Raw genomic sequence first — 24,735 nt, 5'->3', positions numbered from 1 at the left:
TGAACAAAAACAAAGTGGACCTCAGGGTAAAGCATGACTCTGCCTTTGCTGTCATAAGCTGACTGGTGCTATGTACACAGTATAGCAGTCACAGCTAAAATGTGCCATGAAAAAGATCCATTATTATAGAATTATCGATTTTCAAAAATAATGAAAATAGCAGAGCATCTAATAAGCTCACAAGAAGATCAAATAGTAGCTTGTAGATGAGCTAATTTTGCGTGACACCGTTGTTAGGCCTTAATTGGTTAATCGATTAATTTGTGTTCATTTGTTATACATTTTCAAAAACACGCTTCTTGATTATTTGATTAATCTAAAAAGTTATCAATACAATAATAGCCAAGTAGATAATCAATAGTTGCAGCCCTAGAAAAGGCAATCTGCATGGGTGACAATGATTCTTTGCGGTGACTCAATATTAGCCATCATCTTGTTTATGGAAATAAATGCTTTTAAAAGCCACTAAACCATGATGGCTTCTGACTTGTTCACTGTATGACAATGAATGTGGGTGCAAAAAAGTGGACCGCTCTCTCCGCTCCTCCATCAACTTTCCACACCGACTCTCTTCTCCTCACACACCAGTAACCTCCACTCTCTTACTGTATGTCCTGCCAGTCATTCATGCATCCACTGACTCTTTTCACTGTGCTCTCAGCAGCGATGTGCGGAGTGCTCACTGGAAGGGCCCCTGCTCCCAGTCCCAGCAGCATAACACTGCGTCGTGCATTGTTTCCCTGTCATCCTACCGTGGGGGCCGTGGAAGGGGGGAATGGAAGTGAAGGAGAAGTTGAAGCGATGGAAGGGTGCATGGGTGGGCTGGCTGTTTACTCAGCGATTTCAGGACACGGCACTAAAAATGGACACTCCTAAGATAGGGGAGTCTACACAATGTATCACATCTAGTGGGCTACTTCATTCCAATTCTTCATTGTGGATTGAAAACTTAAAAAACACCTTCTCACTAGGCACAGAGGACGGGTGTTTGTTTACTCAAAATAAGCTGCTTTTAAGATACGCCTGATTTTGCATCTGTTATCATCAAACCAACTGCTTTTGCATCTTTAATCCTGCTGTCTTTGTTGAGGGGTATCAAAACAAGGTCAAAAACAACTTCCAATGGTGCTGCTAATCCTATAAGAGATCAAGGCTGTTTGATCCATCCTCTCAGACTGTTGTTTAGCCTGCCTTGCCTACCACAACAATAACATCCAAAACACGACCCACAGCACAACAACAAACATTTCACGAAGCAGCACACAATTTTGGTCTTTGGCGTGGTGAAAAGATCACACCTGTTACCTCCAGATGTGTCTCCCTACAAGCGTACACAGAAGGGGGTGGGGGGCGGGTTGTACAGTTACAACGCCATGCATTGTCCTGACAGGACAATTGAATCCACTTGTTTAACTGTCCGACTGACCAAATACAATGACAGCACTCACAGTGCGCTGAGAATGGATGTACAATGAATGAGTACGGACAGCCCAAGCACAACCAGAGCTACCCGCCGTAGCTGGCTGGAGGCCACAGGACAGTTCTGTATGAAAACAAGTGGCAGTAAACCCCCGCTGAGCTGTGCTGTAGCCTGTACCCGTCCCTTTCCAAATTAAAGACTGGTTTACCTACTACTGCATTTTGAGTTTCCCTATGACTATGACAAAGTACTCACCTAAGTAAAAGCGGATCAGGCATCCTATTTCTGGATTCATGCCCTCCTCCTGCACTCTCTGTGGGTCTTGGAAGCCTAGATTAGTGAGGTATTCATTCAATATCTGCAGTGGCTTCTCGTCATCGGCCAGCCTCCGTATGACTCCACCATGCAGCTGGACATACAGGGCAGGGTTCGGGGCGCTACTGATTGTGTCTGGCCACCCTCTGCTCTCTCCCGGAATCCCTGGGTCAGGCTGGACAGACTCTGGGCCCATCAGCGGCCGAGTGAGAGAGCTGCTAGTGCTACAGCATTTTGGGGGAGGCTTGACCAGGTCAGGCGTGTCTGCGCTGGACCCTGTCCCGGCGTCCGTGCTATCATCCAGTGTGTTTGACAGCCTGTCACTGGCGTGGCTGGGGTCTGTCACTGGCAGGTCCACATGCCCGTTGACAGGTAGTTCGCTGGGCAGGTGCGTTGGGGAACTGGTGAGATCCACCTCGTCAGAGGAGCTCTCGAATGGGTCGGGCCCCTCTGCGCCGCTGTCACAGCTGGGGCTCAGCATGGAGGTGTCCGTACCCACAGCCAGCCCATCACTCAGTGAGTCCCGGTGTTCGCCAGTCCTCGGTCCACCGGGGCTGAAGTCCTCACAGGTGCTGCTCTCTACGTCTGAACCCGAGTACAGTCCATAGCTGTCGGCACCGCTGAGGCCCAAATCCAACCCGACACCCTCGTTTAGATAGACCTCTGACGAAGAGTTACTTGACATTTTATCATCGTATAATAAACCGCTAGGGAAGTTCGTGTCTGGATAATATTGTGTTGTGTCATTACAGTCGTGTAAAGGTTCATTCTCTTCCTCTGCTTTGTGGGATGAAAGAGAGACCGAGTAAACTGTCTTGTTGTCGACATCCACGTTCTCAATGACACTTTGTTTGCCATTAACCTGCTCGGAAATATTGCTACAGTTGCCATTTAAGTCAATCAAAGCGGCTGCTTTGCGATTCATCCTCAAGATTGTGCCAGGCTTACCCCCACCACCCAGCTGACTCGCCATCTCACCAGCAGTAGTGCCCAGCGTGCAGAGCACTGGTCTCGGGTGGGAGGGCGTGAGCCAGTCGTGGATGTGAACACAGCCACGCTGGGGGTCCGATCTCACCCACGCCTTGTCAGAGATCTGAAGTTGCTTGGACTGCTTCTGTCGTAGAAACGTCTTCCTATCCAGACTGAGCGTGTTGAGCGGCGAGGCAGACGGTGCGGGGCTCGCCGCCTCCGTCGACGACACCCCGGGCGGGCAACTTGGTGAAGTGATCGGCGAAGCCCCCAGCGAGAGATTCCGCTTGTGCCTCCGGTGTCTCCGGTTGAGCAGAGTGTTGACCGCGGTGCTGCTGCTCGCTGACGCAAGGCTGTAAACGTTGGCTGCTTTGGCCGCCGGCATGCTGATATTTCTGGCCGCGCCACTGGCGACCTGGTTCTGGTAGATCCCGTTCCTGATGGCGATCTGGAGCAGGGAGGTGGTCGCCTGTCCCTTCCCGAAGAGTTTGGACTCTCCGCCCCCACCGCTCCCACCAGCATCGTCCTCCCCCGCCGCAGTTCTCTTAGCAGTAGGCGTTGGCACTGGTAATCCGCCCATTCCGCCGGGTTTCACTGAGTTACCGCCGCCCTTTGATTCGAGTACGTCTTGTGATGTTGACGGTGCGACGGAACGGGGATCCAACTCCGTTTCGCTCCCGTCCATAGCGGCTGCACCGCGGTCACTTTCCATCCTGGCTTGCCGGGAGTGAGAGAAACGGTCCTGCTGCGTGAAAAAAAGATGCTCCCGAGTTAGCAACGAGACCGCTAGCTTAGCAACAACACCCTGCAGGTGAATGAATGCTAGCCCGCTAACGCTTAGCCCGCACTGCTTTTCTAAAATAGTGGCGAACTGAACATGAACGGCGCGGTAACGTCAGCGTAGCGTTTCAGAGAAGTCGCGCAGTACATTCAAATGGTCAGTTCACTACATTTTCCCGTTTGTGACGCCGGCCTGACCCGGCTAGCAGAGCAGCTCCAGACTGCAAACATTCCTTCTGTGTCAGGTCGCCATGAAGGCTCTTGGTGAGCTGAGCTGAGCTGCCTACTGTACACATGATGTGACGGACCGGCAGCAAGCTACACTCTGGACAGGGCGTGGTCTCATTGGATATGAATAAGCTAGTAAGCAAACTCATATCACTTATCTATATCTATCTAGTGGTGGGAAAAGTACTCAAATGTTTTACCTCTAAGTAAAAGTATCGATCGATAATGCAATGTTCTGTTGCAAGTAAAGGTCCGGAATTCAAAATGTACTTGAGTGAAAGTAGCTGGCGTCAAAATGTAGTTAGAGTACCAAAAGTAAAATTAGTCATTGTGCAGAATGTTCAATTTTAAGTTTTCAAATTTCAAATTTATTTTGGAAATAGCAGATCTAAGCTCACAATGCTTTGCGAATGTACTTGGTTGCTCCACTGTACGCTAGTAAGCAAAGCAAACTCATAATTGAACTAATGTTTAGATAGAATGGTAAACACGTTCGTGTACAAAAGGGTAAAGACATGGGCAGCGTTCATGTTTTCTCGGATTTAGGATGATTATTGTGTGACGCTCGGTCGTTCGGTGCAGTTTCATGGTGTGTTTTGGAATGTCATACAAGCTTTCTCGTAGTTCACATGCACGGGTGGCTGATTGGCTGGTCCTGTAGCGCCCTCCAGTGGAGTAAAGGCCTTATCACCGACAGGAGCTCAAACCATGCAGTTTGAAGAATGTGTCTTCTTGGAGCATTGATTGATTGATTGATTGATTGATTGATTGATTGATTGATTGAAGACTTTATTAGAAGTTTGCATAGGAAAAGGTACAGTTTCATGACGGTACAGTTCACTGGTACAAGGTCTACTAAAAGGAGATCCATGAAAAGACTAAGCTTATTTCCACTGGAAACCATTGAAGTATCTCATATAATATTGAATGACAGACAAATAGAACACAGTACTATGCAGTAGATATGTAAAGAAAAACAAAAAAGAAAACAGTAAGTCTAAACAAACAGTATATACAAAGAAGGGGCAGGGGAGGGTAGGGTTGGGCTAGGTTAGTTTTTTTTACCAGTTGCGAACGGCTGCTGCCTGTATGATATTATCACACATTCAGTTCAATTAAACTTTATTTCAGACTCTCCAGAATCCAGAAGGTCCATATAAAAAATATATACAATTCAGAAATCAAGTTTATTTACTAAAGAGCGCTCCTCCATGAGTTCAAGTGAAGGCTTGTCTCAAAGTGTCTCCCCACTGTCCCCAGTGTTCTGCAGCCAGCAGGACCCCATAGAACAGCTCTTCCATGGGTTGGTTAGCTTCAAACTTCAATGATGCTGTTCTCTGAGTCTGACCCACCCAGGTGACACGTAGGACTGGGACAACAGAGGGCATTAAAAGGTGACTGGCACAATGCCATCTAGGGCCCTGAAGCAGCAGCCTTGTGGCTTCATTATAGGCCACTTTGAGCCTCTGCATCTGCTACTGTCCTTGTTGCGACACCCGAGGCTGTGTACATAGGAGTGCAAAGAGCTTCAAATAATATTTGACTTGGACAGAACACATACTAAACTGTAGTAGCATTGAGCTGCAGGCCTATAATTTACATCATTGTCTGTCTGTAGATATCACTTTCATCATTAATAAATACATTTGAACTGTGCTGTAGGCCTATCTCGACGTCGACGACACTGCAAATGATCTCAGTGTCCCTTTGAGAATATATAAAGGTTTAAATTAATGAATGAATATCCTCATTGAAAATATCACCATCATACCAGAGGAGTATCACATCGCTGAAAGACAGAAAAGACAGATTTCTTGTTTCCTCTGCTGCTTATAATCATCACATTACTCTTTTTTGGCATTATACTTGATGTCATATTCTTTGTTATATATGAGCAAACCTTTAATCATTGCTGTAGCCCAGAACTAAACTGAATAAGGATGACTAAGTCATCTGCAAGATGATTGATGACAGAGTTACCAGCCAGAAAGACTGTATTGAACTGTTCCATCTGAACATATTCAGTATAAACAGTAAATAGAATAGGAAATAGAATTCCACATTTAAAAAACCCCGTTGCTCACATTACATGAGGCACATATTATATTTTACCATTTAATTAGCATTTTCTGATTAGCATAACACCAATATTCAAATATTGTACTCAAGGATGCCTCTAGACTGTCTAGAGTCTAGCAAGCAGTTTCTGATTCCAGGCTAATATGGTAATGTAACACCATATCGTTTTATTTTGTTAAAAAATAGATACAGATTATTTATATTATACAGTATGTATGTATGCCCACTGTATAATATACAGTAGAATCACTTATATAAATGCACTATATAATATGGTTTGATATTTGAAATATAAATGTGTGTAATATATAGAAAATATAGGCACAGTTCTGTATAGCAGTAATGTATTACCATACTGTATACATCCATATTAAGTTGACTACATATTGGTACTAATACTGTGTCATCTTTTGTGTCACCACAAAACATATTTTGTCTTGTGGACCCTAGAAAGACTAGAAATGGCCTTTGGCTAATAGGGATCCTAAATGGAAAAGATTAAAAGGACAGACCTGAAATCTGGTGACCACTGATTTCCTTCCTGGGACAGGAGCGGGTCTCCTGACCTTTTGTAATTGAATATAGTAGCGCTCTGGGCTGGGGATTGGCTGAGGGGTATGGGGAGGGTGCTAACTTAATTTATTTAGGGGGGTGGGGGGCTGTATGTGTATTTTCTTTCCTTTTTCTTTCAGTTTTTTTGCTTTGTAGTTTGTATACTGTCCATACTTGCATTCTGCATTGCTTTACATTATTATTATTATTTTAACAATATGGATCCTAAATAAATAAATGGTTTCACATGTTGGAGGTAGAAGATTGAGTTTGTATCTTTTTTTTGTTTCCCACCCAAGTATGACACATGCATATGCGCACGCACCCACACTCATAGGGCGGATATCTGACAGATTATAGTCTAACCAAGGGCAAAGTGCACGCCACACTGTAACACTGGAAACAGCACAGTTTATCGTGCTCCCTTATTACTCTCTCTCTTTCCCTCTCTCTCTCTCTGTCTCTCGCTCCCTCCCTTTCTCCCCCGTCTGAAGTCTCCACCTCATATAGCACTCAGTAAGAGACAGACACTCAATAGGCTTCAAATCGCACAGAAGATTTTCTCCTCTGGTCAACACCAGAGTAGGTGAGCCTCTTCTTTTATTCATTACGTGTTTAAATGTTCTGCCTTTTAAGTGCTTACATACTGTATCTAGTCATGTGGAAGTAATGCTAATCTGCCTTCAGCAGATGCACTACAGCAGCTCATGGTCTTTCCAAGAGGAGCCAATTCAATTTCTTGCATGATGCAAAAGTGGAGATAAAACTTGCAAACTCCTCTGCCAATGTAGTCCAATGTATAGATAGGATAAGCCCAGATGTCCATGTGATGGATGATGGTACATTTTTAAGGATTAACACAGGGACAGCTCTCCCACTGGGGTTCCAGATGCAGTCAAGCGGGCTTAGCCCACTGACACACTGAGACCTGTGAGAAAGAAGAACAGTGGAAGGAACAGAATGGCACTCAAATGCAACAGATGGGTAAGGGACGCTGTGGTTTGGACAAGAGGGGTGGGAGGTGGTCACAGTGACCTGTTGCATTCAGGCTTAGAAATTCTCTGGCATTCCTCTGCCATAGAACGTGCTTGCTAGTGGATCGAGGCTGACTGAGTAGAATGAACCACTGATAGTTGGCTTTAGTCCCACTGCATTCAAGATGCTTGGCTGTGTGTGGACACCTCTCACTGTCAACTGTAGCTTATAGTGAACCAGTGTAAAGAAAGAAGAGGATGACGAGGAAGGGGACAAGGGAGGCTAATCCATTTTGGAATGCATTCCTTCCAAATGTGAGGTAGTGACCATAATTAGACGTGGCTAGTTTGGTTCAAGGACTTCTCTGTGCACTAAGCAGCACGCCCTATGTCCCTTGTGTGTGTGTGTGTGTGTGTGTGTGTGTGTGTGTGTGTGTGTGTGTGTGTGTGTGTGTGTGTGTGTGTGTGTGTGTGTGTGTGTGTGTGGTTAAGTTGCACATTTCCGTTTGTTTTGGTTCTTCAAGCAGAGCGCTGTCAATTTTAGACAGGAGTGTTCCAAAAATGTTGAATAAACAGTCTAAAAATACATAATTTGAGACCATGCAGTTCATTGGGATTGAGTTACCATATTCTTCTGCCATATCCTGTGAATGGTTTCAACCAACAGAACAAAGAATATAATATAATAATAGAATAGAATACTAGACCAATTTCAATAACTCAGAATTTGATTTGTTATTTTTTACACAATATCGTTTCAGTTATTTTTTTATTTCTTTATTTTAGTTTGAGTTAATTATAATATAATATTTAAATATAATATTTTGACAGGGTCTGAGAGAAAAACCCTAATGAAGAACATCTAACAGAAAAGCACAGCATTACTGAATACAGTGGGTACTGTGATGATCAACAAAAGATTCGGGTTGCAATTTGAAACCCTCTGGGAATCACTCTCCTAAAAACATATGCTGCACTACATGTGTACTGGTGCTATCATGTGCAGGGTACAACCACAAGCTGATCAAAAATAGGTCACTGCTTGATTTTGGTGTTTTATAAGTGTAACTTGTGCATTTGAGTGAAAACAAAAAATATTATTACTTTGTGTCTTCCTTGTGCTAGTGTGTGACAAGGACACATAACACGTTTACCCCAAATGACCTCTCTTACAATATTAATTAAACTAGGAGTAAGGACACAGGACACAAGTCTGACAAGTGTCTACATGACAAGAATACTAATCATCCTTATTCCCAAACCCAGACTTGTCTAACATAGAATCTTCGAGCAAGAACATCTATTCCTGGACTGTGTATATATCTGTCATAGATGCTCAATAAGATTATTCCTGTATGGGGGACGCCTGTATGGCTGCAGTAAGTTTACTGTGACAATGTTTACTCTGGGGGTCACATGGTTGAGGTGAAGGTCAGGCCATCCACCTGGCTTTCTACAGTCTCCCTGACCCTGTCTATCTGTGTGTTTCTATCATTCATGTGCACTAACACGCATGTAATTTTCTTGGGTCCATGAGTTCTAGGAGACAATTGGATCCGCTGTGGGCAACACAGAGAGTGCATAACATTCAAGTTATTAGATCAAGTTAGAGGGAAAATGAGATAAATGGCATGGCTCGCATTCCAAGTTGCAATGTAAACAAGGCCTTGAGGTATACAAGGCTAATTGCAGACATTAACGAGGATTGCGCGACTTGGTTTGTGGAAATTGCATCGAGGAGAAATAATCTCCTCACCCATGCAGCTAATCTGCTGCGTGGGCAGCATCGTTCTTCTAGGAGACACAACATGATGTGGGGCTGTGATGACTAAGCTTTCAACATATTTATTTTAAACCCCTGATTTAGCGTAGGTATTTTCGGATTAATGCAATGAGGCAGACTGTTATTGAGTTCAAATTTGCCAGTGTTGGCCAAAATGATGTCTCACCGATGACTAACCGAAGATAGGCCACACAGTAAGATTTCCTTAGTAAAATCCTTTTGATTTATAGCCTTGTAAAAACACTCAGTTTCTCATATAGCAGGCATACGACAGCACCGCACCATTCCATTTTCCATGACTCCTTTCTCCCTCCCTCCCTCCCTCCCCCCTTTCTCTCTCTCTTCCCCCCCCCCCAGACACTTCCATGAATGTTTGACTGACTGAGGGAGTCATGGAGGAACGTCTGACCAACAGATTTGACCTGACTTATGTCACAGAACGCATCATCACCATGTCCTTTGCGGGAGTGTGGTCAGAGGAGACCTACCTCCAGAGTCTACGTGACATCATACTGATGATCCAGTCCAAGCATGGACACAACTACCTGGTGAGAGGGACTGCATGTAGACTGCATTGAAATTTGCATTGAAAACTGTACCTACATAGGGTGAAACTAGGTTGGCAAATCATTGTCTTAGTGGCAAGATGGCCGCTGTGTGAATATGGTGAGTTAGACATCACAACCTTGTTGCGACCGTAGGTCGCATTTAGTATGAACACCTGCAGATCATGTCCGTCCATCATGCCTCATATCATGCTCCATATATGGCCAAGATCCCTGAGATCATCAATATTAAGCCCATATCTGGGAGTGCCCAATGCCCATATATGGACATATTGTGTCATTCTCATGACAACCAGTGTGATTGTCGCGACACAAGTCACACTGGCAATTGAATTCCGTTCATGTCCCTATTATGCCCATATATGGAGATCCCTGATGTCATCAATATTAAGCCCATATCTGGGAATGCCCATATATGGACATATTGTGTCAGTCTCTGTTGTTTCAGCACAGCCTCGCCCTTTAGGGAGAGGTTGCTTCTCGCCCTTAGGGCGTCTTACTGGTCTTCAATGTGCTTCACTGGCATGCACTCCTGTTCCTCAAGTCAGCCAATCAAAATAAGCAGATCCAGAAGCTCACAATGTGTCGCACTAGAACATGATGTGAGCTTATAGATTGGGCCTTTTACACTTAAAATCAAGCAAGAAAAGCTATTCCTGTATGGTGTATCTGTCATACAGTAGATGCTGAATAAGATTATTCCTGTGTGGTGGACGCCTGTATGGCTGCAGTAAGTCTACTGTGACAATGTTTACTCTGGGGGTCACATGGTTGAGGTGAAGGTGAGGCCGTCCGCCTGGCTTTCTACAGTCTCCCTGACCCTGTCTATCTGTGTGTATCCATCATTCATGTGCATATGCTTGTAATTGTCTTGGGTCCATGAGTTCTAGGAGACAATTGGATCCACTCTGGGTAACACAGAGAAGACATAACATTCAAGTTATTAGATCAAGTCAGAGGGAAAAGGAGATAAATGGCTGTGGCTTCAGTAGTCGTTCCATTCCTATCTCTGCTGTGTCCGAGACTAGTACCCAGGGGGCAAAGTGGTTTTACAGACTTGGAGCGTTGTAAAAGGTTGTGCACCAGAAATGATATCTAGGACCATCACTGATCACAACCTAGGTGGACAACCTGGTCAACTAGCTACTGGAAAGCTACAGGGTGGGTTCAAACAAATCCCACCCCAATCTCTGAAAAGGCAAATCCGAATAGGGCAAAAGAGACCAAAAAAAGCCTATAACTTGATAATGCTCACTCTTATCTTCATCAAATTAGCTGAGGTATGAACCAGGAGTCTACACTACATCACCAAAGAGTCAGAATGCAATTTGCCATAAGAAATACTGAAATATTCCCCTTTAAACATGTTTTAGTTTAGGCGGAAAATGATTTTTTTGTGGTTAGGACTCATTTACTTTCTCTCATTTACAAGAAAAACAGATTTACAGTACTCAACTAAGCTGTTACTGCATTGCCTAGGGTGCTATTAAACAATAACCAGTGGATGTGTGGAGATAACTATTACAATTTTATTGCAAATCAGATTTCTTTAGACATACAATAGTATTGGGGGGAAATGTTTATTTAACATTATTTACAACACATTGGTATTTTAGGACATTTTAGGCATTTAGTCTTAGTCTTATGAGTCACTGCTGCTATCACTGCTCTCAAATGTGGCAGTGTGTATCCTGCTGCATTTGGTTGCCAGTCCCTGGCAACGACACCCTATGTAGCATGGGACAGCCTTCTTTGCACATGAACAGTTCTTCTGGCAGCCTTTGACACATCCACATGATATCATTTTGTCCATTGACACAGGCCAGGCTGGCTGTGTAGATGGAAGTGGAACTACATTTCCCTTATCCAGAAACCAACCAAATTCTGTAAATGAGGGAATTTGTGGTTTGGCGATGTGTGCACTCTTGTCAATGAGTGTTGCCAGAGCAGCCCTTTTCAGGTGCAGGAGAAATGCATTCTCTGTTGGAGGTAGTAGCTTTAAGAGTGTTGATTTGTTGTTCAGGAACTTGTGTGCTCTTAGTTTGCCTAGATCAGCACCCTCAAAGTGATCAGCTGTGGATGTGTACACAGCTATGGTGAGGTCCCTTGCCTGATTGAGGAGGTCATCTGTTATGGCATCGTCAGGGTTCTCACCAAACTCTTCAAGTGCAGGTATATCCAGCTTCATGCTGCTCTTGAACCATGCCTTCTTTCCAGTGAAATATGGATAACTAGTGATATCTCTACCACTCAGACTGTGGACGAAGGGCATGGCACAACACTGTGAATGTCCCAACGCCACTACCATTTCATGTATAGGCAGGTATGCATTCTGGGCTGTTCTTACCCACACACTCATACCGCCATCTTCCTGGAAGAGGGATGGGGGAAGGTCACTGCATTCATGGTTGCCTATGAAGTCAACAATGTCCAGTTCTCCACCACTGGCAATGATCTGTGTCATGCGAAGAAGGGCAGTAACTTCATTGCTCTTGCCAGGTGCAGAAGATTTCCCCCTGGACTTCTTTTGCTTCATGTTCTGTGTATGGAAGGTGTTAAGCTTCACAATATGTGTCTTCTTCTGTTCACTGGACAGTGAATCAGACAGTGCCTTCAGACCAATTACTTTCACGCTGGTCAGGTTGTCCTTGACTGTGGAATCTGCACACTGTCCAGTTGATATGTTGATCAGTGATGTTGAGGCTGTTGTGAATGGATTGGTCTCTACTGCTGCCATGACCTTGACTACCATCTCTGCATCCCTGGTGACACGTCTCAAACCAGATTCATGGTGTGGCCTGGAGGAATGGAGGTGCAGCATAGACTTCAGCTCTGCAGAGACAGCTGCAGTGAGTGGTTTTGTGTAGACCCACTTCATCCGAGCAGCAGGATTTAGGGTAATGCCATCCAGACCACTTGCCTCCTTGGCATCTGCATTATAAGTCTGCTCCAGAAGCATGTCAGGAGAGACCCCATTGTGGTTGCCATTTGCTCTTCTCCCAACAAATGCCAGTACAGTCGCCACATGGCCTCACTGAGGATTCTGAGGGCATGCATGGTTTGGTAGTAGTCAGCCTTCTCACCAAACATCTTCTTGGCAGTCCCTTCCTGACACAGACCAGCTGCGACAAGAAGATCCTGCAGCACCTGCATCCCTTATGATCTTGCAAACAGCCTTCATATAGTTATGAGCTTGGTGAAAGCCTCCCAGTAGCAACACTACATTGCAGAACTCGTCTCTGTGCTTGTCTCTGATAGCAACAGCGAGTTCATATGTAGCCTGATCTCCAGTAATAATGGTATACTTGTCTCCCAGTGCATGCGATGTCCTGACCAGCCGTTTCATCTCTTCTTTGAGGACAGTGGGATCGGTTGGAGATGCTGGGATTAGAGGAAGATATCCAATGATGCTGGCCGGTCTGTATGGGTGGAGGTCTGCACAGAAGGCAGAAAATCCAGGCAGTCCTGCCTCTGCATCTGGAGGAGCATCCAACAACTGTGACGTTGTTACCATTCGTGCTAGGTGCCTCACAAGCAACAGGTCCTCAGCTGTACCATCTGAGGAAGTTACCAGACTCTCTAGCTTCTCAATGTGCTCAAGTGATCTGGAACTCTGTCTGTCTTTAGCTGAGATATGACACATGGAAGCAGGTGGATCAGCAACAACCATCCTGGGCAATGCAGTAACATCTTATTTGACATAAATTTATGTTTTTCTTGCAAATGAGAGAAAGTAAATGAGTCCTAACCACAAAAAAACAATTTCCGCCTAAACTAAAACATGTTTAAAGGAGAATATTTCAGTATTTCTTAGGGCAAATTGCATTCTGACTCTTTGGTGATGTAGTGTAGACTCCTGGTTCATACCTCAGCTAATATGGTGAAGATAAGAGTGAGCATTATCAAGTTATAGTTTTTTTTGTCTCTTTTGCCCTATTCGGATTTGCCTTTTCAGAGTTTGGGGTGGGATTTGTTTGAACCCACCCTGTAGCTTTCCAGTAGCTAGTTGACCAGGTTGTCCACCTAGGTTGTGATCAGTGATGGTCCTAGATATCATTTCTGGTGAACAACCTTTTACAACGCTCCAAGTCTGATTTTCCAAAAAATGGGACTTTGCCCCCTGGGTATAGGGCAATGTCATCTGCCTAGTAGAGATCGGTGATCGTGATGGGATTTACTCACCAAGTCTTCCTCGGAAGGGCGCCAGGATATAACGAGTATCTCCAACTCATTAGTCATACCATCGTGGGTCAGACTCAGAACCTTGGCTCGAGTCCTCCTGTATCATCTACGCCGTCTTCTCAGCAAACATACACTTTATGCAGGAAGACCATAGATTAGACCCTGTTGTAGCCCGGAACCGAGCCGAGTAGATCCACCTGTGGCTCAGACCCAGCAGAGTAGCCATGCCTGTGTGTGCACGCACACTCTGTCTTGTTAGCCTCAGTGTCTTCAGTTCAGTTAAACTCAAAGAAGCAGTGTTGTGTTAAAGATGCCAAAGATAGTCTAAACAAGCTAACACATAATGAAAGTGATAAATCATAATCAATCTGGCATCTCTCTCTCTCTCTCTCTCCCTCTCTCTCTCTCTCTCTCTCTCTCTCTCTCTCTCTTATTATGGGACATTTTTCATTTCCAAACTCTCTCTTTGCTCATAACAAGATAAGAACTATTTATTTATTTTCCAGCTTATCAACTTGTCAGAGAAGAATAACAGTCTCACTCAAATGAACCACAAGGTAATGTCAATACAGATTATTATCCTGACCTACTCATTGGGGTTATAGGGTAAAGCAGTGGTTCTCAACCTTTTCAGGCTGCGGCCCCCAAAATAATCATATTTTAACTGAAGACCCCTCCGCCCTGACGAGCACTAAGAGTTGAGGAATTACGTTTTGTATAACACAGTTCTATTGTGAAAATAGCCGATCTACATGCTCACAACGCCTCGCAACGTGTGAGCATGTAGATCGGCTATTTTCACAATTTCTGCCTCTAATATTTGACAATTTGGCCAATGTTTAATTTGTCATATTAAAAGTCCTTAAATTGTCACTTTGGAAATGTGCAGATACCCTCTAATCTATACACTTAAACTTTAGGTTGGTTTATTTACTGTTGAGTGAGAAAACAATGTTGCACATAAAGTTAATCATCTGGGGACCCCCCCCCCCCCCCCTCCAAAACATAATTTGGGGACCCACAGGTTGAGAACCACTGGGGTAAAGCATTGCCATTGTGTTGAGTTTAGCAGATGCCACATCATGTCCATTCTGCCTCAGGTCCTGGACACGGGCTGGGTGGATCTCCTGGCCCCCTACCTGGACCAGGTCTGCAGTGTCTGTACAACCATGGAGAACTGGCTGCAGGCGCAGCCCAAGCACATGCTGGTCCTGCACTGCAGGGTAATGCCTCATTGTCTCCACCAGCCGAAGGCTGAGGGAGAGTATGTTTTCCCCTCCGTCCGTCCGTCCGTCCGTGCGTGCGTCCGTCCGTGCGTCCGTGCGTCCTCGCAGTTTGTGAGCAGCTAATCTCAGTCACCGTTGGCCCGATCGCTGCCAAACTGAGCACACACACTCCCTGGATGCCAATCTAGAACCTCTGCCCCACATTTTTCAAATCAGCCTCATGGTGGCGCTATAACAGGCCGATTTGTGTGGCCTGGTTGTTACCAGCTAATCTCCGGCGCCGTTGGCCCGATCGCTGCCAAACTGAGCACACTTTTTGTGGGTCATGACTCGAGTAAAAATATCCTACATTAAAAAATATATATAGCCTATCTATTTCAAAAGATTTTCTTTATATAATGTTTTTAAAAATAATTATATACTTTCTAAAACAAACAAACAATCCATAAATCCATAAATACCCTAACCCTAACCCTAACCCATAAAATTAAAAAAAATTAAGAGGAAGTGAAAATAGTGCGAAGCGACACGCTGTGCCCTTGTAGATCTGCTATTTTCACTGGTTTGGGTCCAGGGCAAACGTCTAATCTCTCTTTTGGGTTAGGGTTTGGGTTTGCGTTTGGGAACCACTGATCTAGCAGATCTATAAGCAGCTCAGAACATGTCGCCTGCTCACGTTGTGAGCTTATTGCTTATCTCCTTCTCCCATATGCACAATATATAAGTGTGTGTGTGTGTGTGTGTGCGTGCGTGCGTGCGTGCGTGCGTGCGTGCGTGCGTGCGTGCGTGCGTGTGCGCGTGCACGTGTGTGCGTGTGTCCTTGACAGGGAGGCATCGGCAGGATTGGTGTACTAATGGCTTCTTACATCCACTTCAGCAGCCTATCAGCCAGGTAACAGTGATACCAAAAGTCAGTGCTTCCCAAACGGTGTGCCACCGTAACATGCGTGCCTTGGAATAATGTGTGTGCGGCTGTGCGCCACACAATAATATTGCAATAAGCCTGTGCAGAAGTGCCTTCGGATTTTGACTTACCCATTGTTGTGCTTTGGGCACAAAAGTTTTGAAAACCACTGCAGTGGCCAACTTGTTAAAAAACGAATGAAGAGGGTGGTGCAGGGACGTGCAGAGAATGTTATTTTCGGTGCGTGATACCACACTGAACTAAGCATAATCAATTTCTTTCACTATAGTAAAAACTGCATTCATGCAGAGGGCACTTTTTACAGAAGGATAAAAGGGCAGGGGCTCAAGCCCCATTTGATGTCTATGTGTGCATGTGCCTGGGGGGGTGTATGTGTGTTTTGTGGTTGGAGTGAAGGTCTTGAATTTCTCTAAACTATGAGGAATAAGTGCCTTAATTTATGCTTACAAGACATGATTCAACTCTTTCATTTCCCCATTCCATATACTGGAGCAAAGGATACTGCTGATCATGTAATGGTATCTGCTGAAAATGTACAGTATTGTTCTGTCATAAGGAAATGCTTCTGGACATTGAAATCACCCCCACGTCCTTCCGCATCATCACCAGTTTCAAACCAAAAGAGTCTTCTCTTGATATTTTCTTTAAATAGACTGAAAGATTACACTAAAACCCAGTTGAACAGAATAACTTGAAGAGGATTGGTATGCAAGTACACAGTTGCCATCAAGGGCTGATGCGGGCACTGCACACCAGTCCAGGGAAGGATGGCTGGCATCCTCAGCATCAACATCATCAGCACAAAGGCAGATGCTGGCACAGCGGGGTCACAGGGTTTGTGAAAACATAATTTCGAACACACACTGGACACATGCAGGTCATCAGGGTAGGACGTTGGGGTGAAGTCTTTGGCTATGGCTCCTGCAAAGTTCGGCATCACAGGCACTTGCAGGGTCTCCGGGTCACAGCATAGGGATAGGGTCTCGGCATCGCCAGACAACAGTGATGCCTTGGCATAGATGGCCCTGGGCCATGATGGGACCTCAGCGTCTCAGTTTGACTGCTGCTGCGACACATTAAAGCCATTTACACCTTTTTGTGAGATCGGATGTTTCTTTTGATGGCAAAACTCTGGATTTTACAGCGTGCCGATGTTTGACCGCAATGAATTGACCACAGATCAAATGAAGAGAGCAGTGATTGAACAATGGTCACATTGAACAGAGAGTGATTTGTGTCTGCACCAGGCAAAGGGCAGGACAGTCGATCAAAGAGACTTTGACCCCAGACTGATATTAGAGTTTTGGGGCAGGGATCCTATCACTGTTGCATGCCTGTTAATTGGTTTACCCTACAAAGAGTTATGCTGCTTACACCTGTAAGACAGACTCTTTCACTCTGTGCTACACCTTTGGATTACAAGGTTATTATGTGTCCAGTGTTACTGAATGGAGTCATGTTTGAGTTTAATCTCTCAAGCCCTATATGCTTAGTTCAGTTGTATATACTGTACTTAACGAATAGCGAGAATTGCACATACAAACTCAAGCTGGGATCTGCTATTGTCAAAAATGTTGAGAATGTTGACATTGTTGGAAAGTTTTGCGAGTACTGACATGCCCAAATTAGGGACACCCGGCTGAAAATGGTTAATGTCATAATGGAGAGGACACGGGAAAGGTCACAGAAAGAGACAGGTCACTGTCCACCAGAAAATACAGGACAGTCGCTGAAGAACTTGGTTTCAAGTGAGTGCATGCACAAGCTTTATTCTCTCTCTGTGTGTGTGTGTGTGTGTGTGTGTGTGTGTGTGTGTGTGTGTGTGTGTGTGTGTGTGTGTGTGTGTGTGTGTGTGTGTGTGTGTGTGTGTGTGTGTGTGTGTGTGTGTGTGTGTCCCACTCTGTCAGCGCCTGATTGTCAGCTGACTCACGGTTGTGCAACTCCTGATTGTCGCATGTTGATAACATTGCTCCTGTCCCTCTCTATCCCGGCTTATCTTACAGTATTTGCCGGTGTGTGTGTGTGTGTGTGTGTGTGTGTGTGTGTGTGTGTGTGTGTGTGTGTGTGTGTGTGTGTGTGTGTGTGTGTGTGTGTGTGTGTGTGTGTGTGTGTGTGTGTGCGTGCGCGTGCGAGTTTGTGCGTGCGCTCAAGTGCAAGTGTGATCTTGTACAACTATTCTTGAGAAGCCCCAATGTCCTTCGCGCAACAATAGAAAGAACAAAACGAGATGAACACATATTGCTGGACCTTACTAAGTTAGTATTAGGATAATGTTAGGTTATTGGTTAAGGTTAGTGGTAGGGTTTTAGATGAGGCTCAAGGGTTTATAGGGGAATGAATGGATGTCGATTGAAGTCAATGGATGGTCCTCACACACACCGTACCATATAATCCTACTAATGTTGTTTGTGTTTTCAGACACTGAGACGTTGTATATAACTGTACGAATATGTGTGAACATGTGCGTCTCTCTCAGTGCAGAACATTCCCTGGACCACTTTGCCATGAGGCGGTTCTACAATGACAAGCTGTCTGCACTGATGACCCCCTCTCAAAAACGGTAAGTGTGACCGATCGACTGACCTCTGGAGAGGTACAATAGGTCAGCAGAGTCCTGGAGGTCAAAGATCAACCACAGATCAGCCCTGAGCCTGTGATCTCCACCGCGGGCCCGCTTTGGACCTCAGATTACAAGGTCACACTTCAAACTAATCGCCCTGTTTATCCTATAATTCCACTTTATGTTGACCGCAAACCAAACCGTCATACAGTGTCATTCTGGTGTGCAGCAGTGTCAGTGTAAAGTAACTAAGTACATATTTACTCAAGTACTGTACTTAAAGGTACTGGCATCAAAAAAATACACACACACACACACACACACACACACACACACACACACACACACACACACACACACACACACACATACACACACACACACACACACACACACACACACACACACACACACACACACACACACACACACACACGAGAATCTTTATGCCAATAATTACTCATGTAGATTTAGAATTCCAGACTTTTACTTGTAATGCTGCAATGCAGGGTATTTCTGTATTGCAGTATTGATACTTTTAGTCTTTTACATACCAGTAAGTAAAGATTGTCCTACTTTTCCCACCACTGAGCAGTGTTGTTGTTCTCTGCTCCAGGTATGCGTGGATGCTGGGTGGGTTGTTGAAGGGAGGTCTGAAAATGAGATCAGCTCCATCCTTCCTCCTCTGCGTCGTTCTACACAGCATACCCAACATTAGACCTGAGGGAGGTGAGGAGTCCACACTGGGGGTGGGGGTCCATGGACAAATACTTGGGGGTCCTTGAAATGAAAATGTTTGAGAAAATCACTGAAGCCTAAACCACAGGTTCTTAATCTTAACGCTGGTGCTGAGGTTTCTTGTCTAGCATTTGCCTGCTCTCCCCACATGTAAATTTGAAAACAATAGTGTGCCTTGGGACTGGAGCTGACAATCATTGCTCAACACTGTGCCTATTGTACATTATTAACGCACTATTTTCCAAGAAATTCAACTTGGCAGCGGAGCAGTGAAGCCATTCTGTTGTAGGTTAGAAAGTACTGTAGGTAATTGAGACTAGTTAAAAGCATCTAGTCCACATACGGTATACATACTGTTTTATACCAAATACCAAAGATACCTCACTAATATTGCCCATAGTGTTATTGTTTGACGTCAGCATTCTTTTGTTTCAAATGACAAATGATCTATTTTTGGAATGAATCTCTTCTCTACAGGATGCAGTCTGTTCCTTAGGGTGTACCAGAGTCTACAAGTTGTCTACACCTCAGCTGTCTAGTACGATAGGCTTCATCCCTCACACAATACATTTTTACAACGTTACATAGAATACTTACAGCACTGCGGGGCAGGATTACCGCAATTAACATGTGTTATGTTTGTGTTCATAATCACAGCCATGTGCAAGCTGGCCAGACAGACAGGATTTACTTTGTGCTCCAGCCAGCCCAGCTACTCAAAGGAGACATAATGGTAAGACTCTTACCTTAAAAGAGCACTCCCCCCATTTCCAACCATTATCTTGGGGGGAGAAGACGACAGCCTCCACGTGGCCTCCCCTTCAAGTAACAAGAAAATCTTTTGAAACAAATGTTGCCACCCAATCATCAAGGACGATGATACACGAAAGAAGAAGAACCATTTTCTTCATATAATTGATCCTCAGTAATGCTTAGATGGCACCATTACTGCCTACTCACTCTGTATCTCAGAGGGGCTGTGAACAGTTCAGAAACCAATCCTCGATTGTTTTTTCCAAGCTAATAGAAACTATAGCCTTTCTCTTCTTGGAGTTAGCATGCATTAAAACAGTTTGAAATCTTGTATTTCTTGAAATGATCAAAGTTGCCTACTGATGATGTAGTAGGCAGGTTTATGAACTGTCCACAGCCTACATCCACAGCCTACATCAGCAAATTGTGTAATTTAAACAATCTCACCATGGCGTGGCCTCCCTTTCCAGTCAAATTAGGCTATTATGTGCAGTAAAATGCATAGAATAGATTTTCAACTATGACAAATAAGTTGCCTGTCATGAGTTTCACTTTCACTTTCACTTCAGCAAGAGAATCAATCAGCATGGTGGCATTCATGGCAGAGGTGCTTTTGTTTTGTGATGCCTAGACAGCATAGATAGACAAATATGCACAGAAGCATAGATAGACATGGTTTACTTGTCCACCAATGCTAAGAATGTTATTTAGATGGAATGTTGTTTTGATTGATTCTTGGCTTGATGTTTACCTAGGTAATCCTTGTAACTTTGTAGCAGTTCATTGTTTTTCTTTGCACTCTTTACTTGACTATTAAGTTTTTTTTACCCTGTCATTTGTTGACTATAATGGATCATGATGCCACTTACAGCTACTATGACCTTGCACTTTGTAGCTCTGGGTAAAAGTGTCTGCTAAATGCTTCATTGTGAATTGTAGTACGTGGCATGAGCTGTGATTGGTCTACTTTTGAGGGGACATAGAGTACATATTGTACAGACAATTCCTGTTTTTGATGGCTTGGTATAAGGCAACTCTGTGAAACAAAATGTCCAAATGAAATAGTGAGGTAATAGTGAATGTCTGTTTTTTTTTCCTGAGGGCAGGTGGTTTGTTATGATAAAAACAGCCAGTCGGCCAGTCGCCAGGTCATCTTCCGCCTCCAGTTTCACATGGGAATTATCCATGGGCACACCCTCACATTCTCCAAGGCGGAACTTGACTGCGCTTGCGGAGGTAATGGCATTTGTAACTTGTTACCATACTCTGCTAACTGCCATCTCTTCTTTCACGCCCCTGTTCTGTCTTTGATGGTATTAGCATGGTAGTATCTATCTTTAAACTTTAACCAATTTGTCTTTCAATTTCTCTGCTCTCTGTCTTTGTCTCTCATCCGCTCTCTCTCTCTCTCTCTCTCGCATGCCCCTACCTCCATGTAAATATTACCTTAGAATAACCTTGTCACTTCTTGGACTGCAGGTGTGAAGTACACAAGGAAGTACATACTTAGTAAATTAGTCCAGACTATTTTGTCCCACTGTAATATTTACATCTCTCTCCAGACCCCAGGTTTCCTGAGAATGGGAGAGTGGAGCTGGTGTTCTCAGACAGTCCTGAGAAGATTGCAGGTACTGTCCCATTTCCAATCCCCAACAGAATGTCCTTACACACACATAGGTCTATATAATGACTGAAATCTGTATAGACAGAGGTCTGTATTCATGTTTTTGTGGTTGATTTTGTTTACATTCACCCCTGGTTCTAACCTTAACCGTCACCACCGCATGGCTTTACCGTAATCCTAACCTAATCCCAATACTAACCTTAACCATAAAACCTAAGTTTAAACATAAACCCAAAATAGTGTTTTGAATAGAGTGCCAGCAAAATGACCTCAGAGTTTTCTCATCTTTCTACATTTGGTTGTCACAAGAATAGAAGTACAACAGCACGCACACACGCACGCTCAACACACACACGCACACTCAACACACGCACGCATGCTCAACACACACACACACACACACACACACACACACACACACACACACACACACACACACACACACACACACACACACACACACACACACACACACACACACACATTACATCTGGTTGTTGTGGTTGATGAGCACATCCTGCAACATGTTGTATTGTCTGTCTCGCTCCACTCAGGCAGATCAGACATACGGTATGACTCGCCCTAAGCGGGACACATACTGCCTCATCACTTCTGAAAGGCTTCTGTGTTCACTGTCAGAGTTACCCAGTGGTGTAAAGTAACTAAGTACATGTAGTACTCAAGTACTGTACTTAGTACTGAGCTATTTCTACTTTGTTGGAGTATTTCCAATTTCAAAAAACAAGAACATTTTGAAAAATGTGAAATTCATGGTGTAGCCCCTTTAAACCGTGGCTATCTACAAGCTCACAAATCCTTGTGATGTTTTATACATTTTAGACATATGATTACTTGTGAAACGGGACCTTCTGCATAATGAATACTTTTGTTTTTGGTCCTATACGTTTATTTTGATGCCAATACTTTTGTTCTTTTACTCAAGTAAATTCTGATTACCAGACCTTTACTTGTAACTGAGTGTTTCTACATTGCAGTATTGATACTTTCACTTAGTAAAGAATTTGAGTAGCCTACTTTTTCCACCACTGCTGTTACCAGCACTGCTTTGACCAGGAAATGATAATACACTCCTTCCTGTGAGAGCATAGCCCAGAGTCTCTGCGTTCTTGCTGAATTCATCACTCTCTCAACTTCAACTTAACTTTATTTTTCACATCACAGGTCAAGTTTACAGGTGTGAATGAGAGGGTGAAAATGTGTTTTGTGCAAGCTACCCACAAATTGCAAGTTACATAATAAGAATATAAACATTTAGGGTAGATTCAGGGTAGCTCAGTCTCTTGTGCAAGCAAAGACATCACGTAGCAGCAGTTATCAAATATGTAGGAGGTGTGTGGGAATGGTATGTGTACATACTCTGTCATAATCTACACAGTATCCACCCTCATCTGACAGGTAGGAATGTACAGTCACCGATAGGGGGCAGTATTGCAGAACAGCAGTAGGCTATCTGAGCATAACAGAATAGTTAAATGTCAGCAATCGCACGCACGCACGCATGCACGCACGCGCGCACGCACGCGCGCACGCACGCACGCACGCACGCATGCACGCACGCACGCACGCACACACACACACTCTACTGCTCTCAACAGGAAGCAATAAGAGTTTATCACACACATGCATCTCACAGGAATTCAGATGGCAGATACAGTACTGAAAGGAAAACAGTCCAGGGAAAAAACTAAACACACACGCACGCACACAAGCACGCACACAAGATGTTGATGGATAAATACATTTGCCTGACAAAGAATCTCTGTTGAATAACTTCATGTACACAATTATTCACCATTGGATTTTCCACCAAAGGCATCAGCTAATGTATTTAAGACAGGTGTGCACTGTGCATATTTGTGTGTGTTTGTGTGTGTGTGTGTGCGTGCGTGCGTGCGTGCGTATGTGTCAAGAGAGTGTAGATAAAATGTTCAAAAATTGCCAATATACCCATTAGAGACAAACAAATCTTAAAGAATTCATGTCACTATCAAAGCATTTCCAAAACCTGTTTATAGGAGCCTGCAGATGAGCTATTTTCGCTATTTGTTGTACGACAAAGTACCGGTATATAGGGCTTCTAAGTGGTTAACTGGCTCGTGACCAGGGCTGTCTCTTGTTGTGTTCATGTGCAGGCAGAGAGCTATGGCACAATGGAGCCAGTATCACAGTGGACTACGACACCTTAGATCCCCTGGTGAGACGCCATTCATATCAGGACACCACAGACCCTCTTGGCATGGGTGAGAGACACCGCGTCACAGACATTTTATGGAAATCTCTGCCATTCTGTCTCTCTGTCTCTCTCTCTCTCTCTCTCTCTCTCTCTCTCTCTCTTTCTCTCTCTCTCTCTCTTTCTCTCTCTCTCTCTTACCCCCAATTCCCTCTCTCATCTCATTCCATTCTCTCATGCTATCTCCCACCCTCTCACTTTTTCTGGTGTGGTATCTGTGTAGTGACATGCATGCGTGTGGGTGCATGCATGCAAGTTTGGCACTTCTACTGCTTTACTACAGTGGTTATGGTCCTGGGACCACCAGGAGTCCTTGGGGGACAGTTTATTTCCCCGGCTATAGGAGTTAGCACAACAAGAGAATGCATTATTTGTCCTCCGGTCTTAAATTAATCTAATCTAACAACGAAAATCTTCTCCACCCTGGAACAAAATCCTTTCAAATGCAGATCCATGGTATACTCAGGGGTAGAGAAACCGTCATTAGAGCACAAAGGGTTCCCGGAGGCTTCCCAGTTCGAATTCCTTGAGCAAGACTCTGAACCCCTAGTTGCTTCCGGTGAGCAGGTTGGTGCCTTGCATGGTTTCCTCCGCCATCGGTATATGAATGTGTGTGTGAATGGGTGAATGTAATGCACAATCTATGATTGCGACCGTAGGTCGCATTTACTACCAAAACCTCCACGGGCTGTCTGTCTGTCAGTGAGTGAGTCCGTCACACTTTTGCCCTGCTCATATCTCCACAACCGTTGCCCCCATCCATGCCAAATTTTGCACACACACTCCTTGACTGCCAAACTACAACCTCAA

At 44.4% G+C, this 24,735-nt stretch overlaps 2 protein-coding genes across 5 annotated transcripts in view; one reads left to right on the top strand and one right to left on the bottom strand.

Annotated features, from left to right (window-relative positions):
* The window catches only part of LOC308290562 (PH domain leucine-rich repeat-containing protein phosphatase 1-like), a 34,733-nt gene extending 31,049 nt beyond the window's left edge, over nucleotides 1-3,684 (bottom strand). The window contains exon 1 of the mRNA XM_080732465.1: nucleotides 1,676-3,684. Coding sequence (XP_080588591.1) covers nucleotides 1,676-3,416 — 1,741 coding nt within the window. The 5' untranslated portion in view covers nucleotides 3,417-3,684. The remainder of the gene's footprint in view (nucleotides 1-1,675) is intronic.
* Nucleotides 3,685-3,766: 82 nt separating this feature from the next.
* The window catches only part of tns3.2 (tensin 3, tandem duplicate 2), a 65,423-nt gene continuing 44,454 nt past the window's right edge, over nucleotides 3,767-24,735 (top strand). Inside the window, exons 1-12 of one of the 4 annotated variants that reach the window (XM_080732476.1) lie at nucleotides 3,767-3,847; nucleotides 9,458-9,648; nucleotides 14,355-14,405; nucleotides 14,949-15,071; nucleotides 15,902-15,966; nucleotides 18,476-18,559; nucleotides 19,176-19,288; nucleotides 19,775-19,835; nucleotides 19,955-20,030; nucleotides 21,157-21,286; nucleotides 21,613-21,678; nucleotides 23,828-23,935. In XM_080732476.1, the coding sequence (XP_080588602.1) occupies nucleotides 9,493-9,648; nucleotides 14,355-14,405; nucleotides 14,949-15,071; nucleotides 15,902-15,966; nucleotides 18,476-18,559; nucleotides 19,176-19,288; nucleotides 19,775-19,835; nucleotides 19,955-20,030; nucleotides 21,157-21,286; nucleotides 21,613-21,678; nucleotides 23,828-23,935 (1,033 nt within the window). In that variant the 5' untranslated portion in view covers nucleotides 3,767-3,847; nucleotides 9,458-9,492. Of the gene's footprint in view, nucleotides 3,848-6,829; nucleotides 6,930-9,457; nucleotides 9,649-14,354; nucleotides 14,406-14,948; nucleotides 15,072-15,901; nucleotides 15,967-18,475; nucleotides 18,560-19,175; nucleotides 19,289-19,774; nucleotides 19,836-19,954; nucleotides 20,031-21,156; nucleotides 21,287-21,612; nucleotides 21,679-23,827; nucleotides 23,936-24,735 lie in introns of those variants that run through there. The other 3 variants (XM_080732475.1, XM_080732477.1, XM_080732478.1) reach the window with 3 other exon arrangements.

This window comes from Nannobrachium achirus, assembly GCF_963921795.1.
Source record: "Nannobrachium achirus genome assembly, chromosome: 1".
Lineage (NCBI taxonomy): Eukaryota > Metazoa > Chordata > Actinopteri > Myctophiformes > Myctophidae > Nannobrachium > Nannobrachium achirus.
Note: the sequence above shows the minus strand (reverse complement) of the source record. Positions and strands in the feature narration are given on the sequence as shown.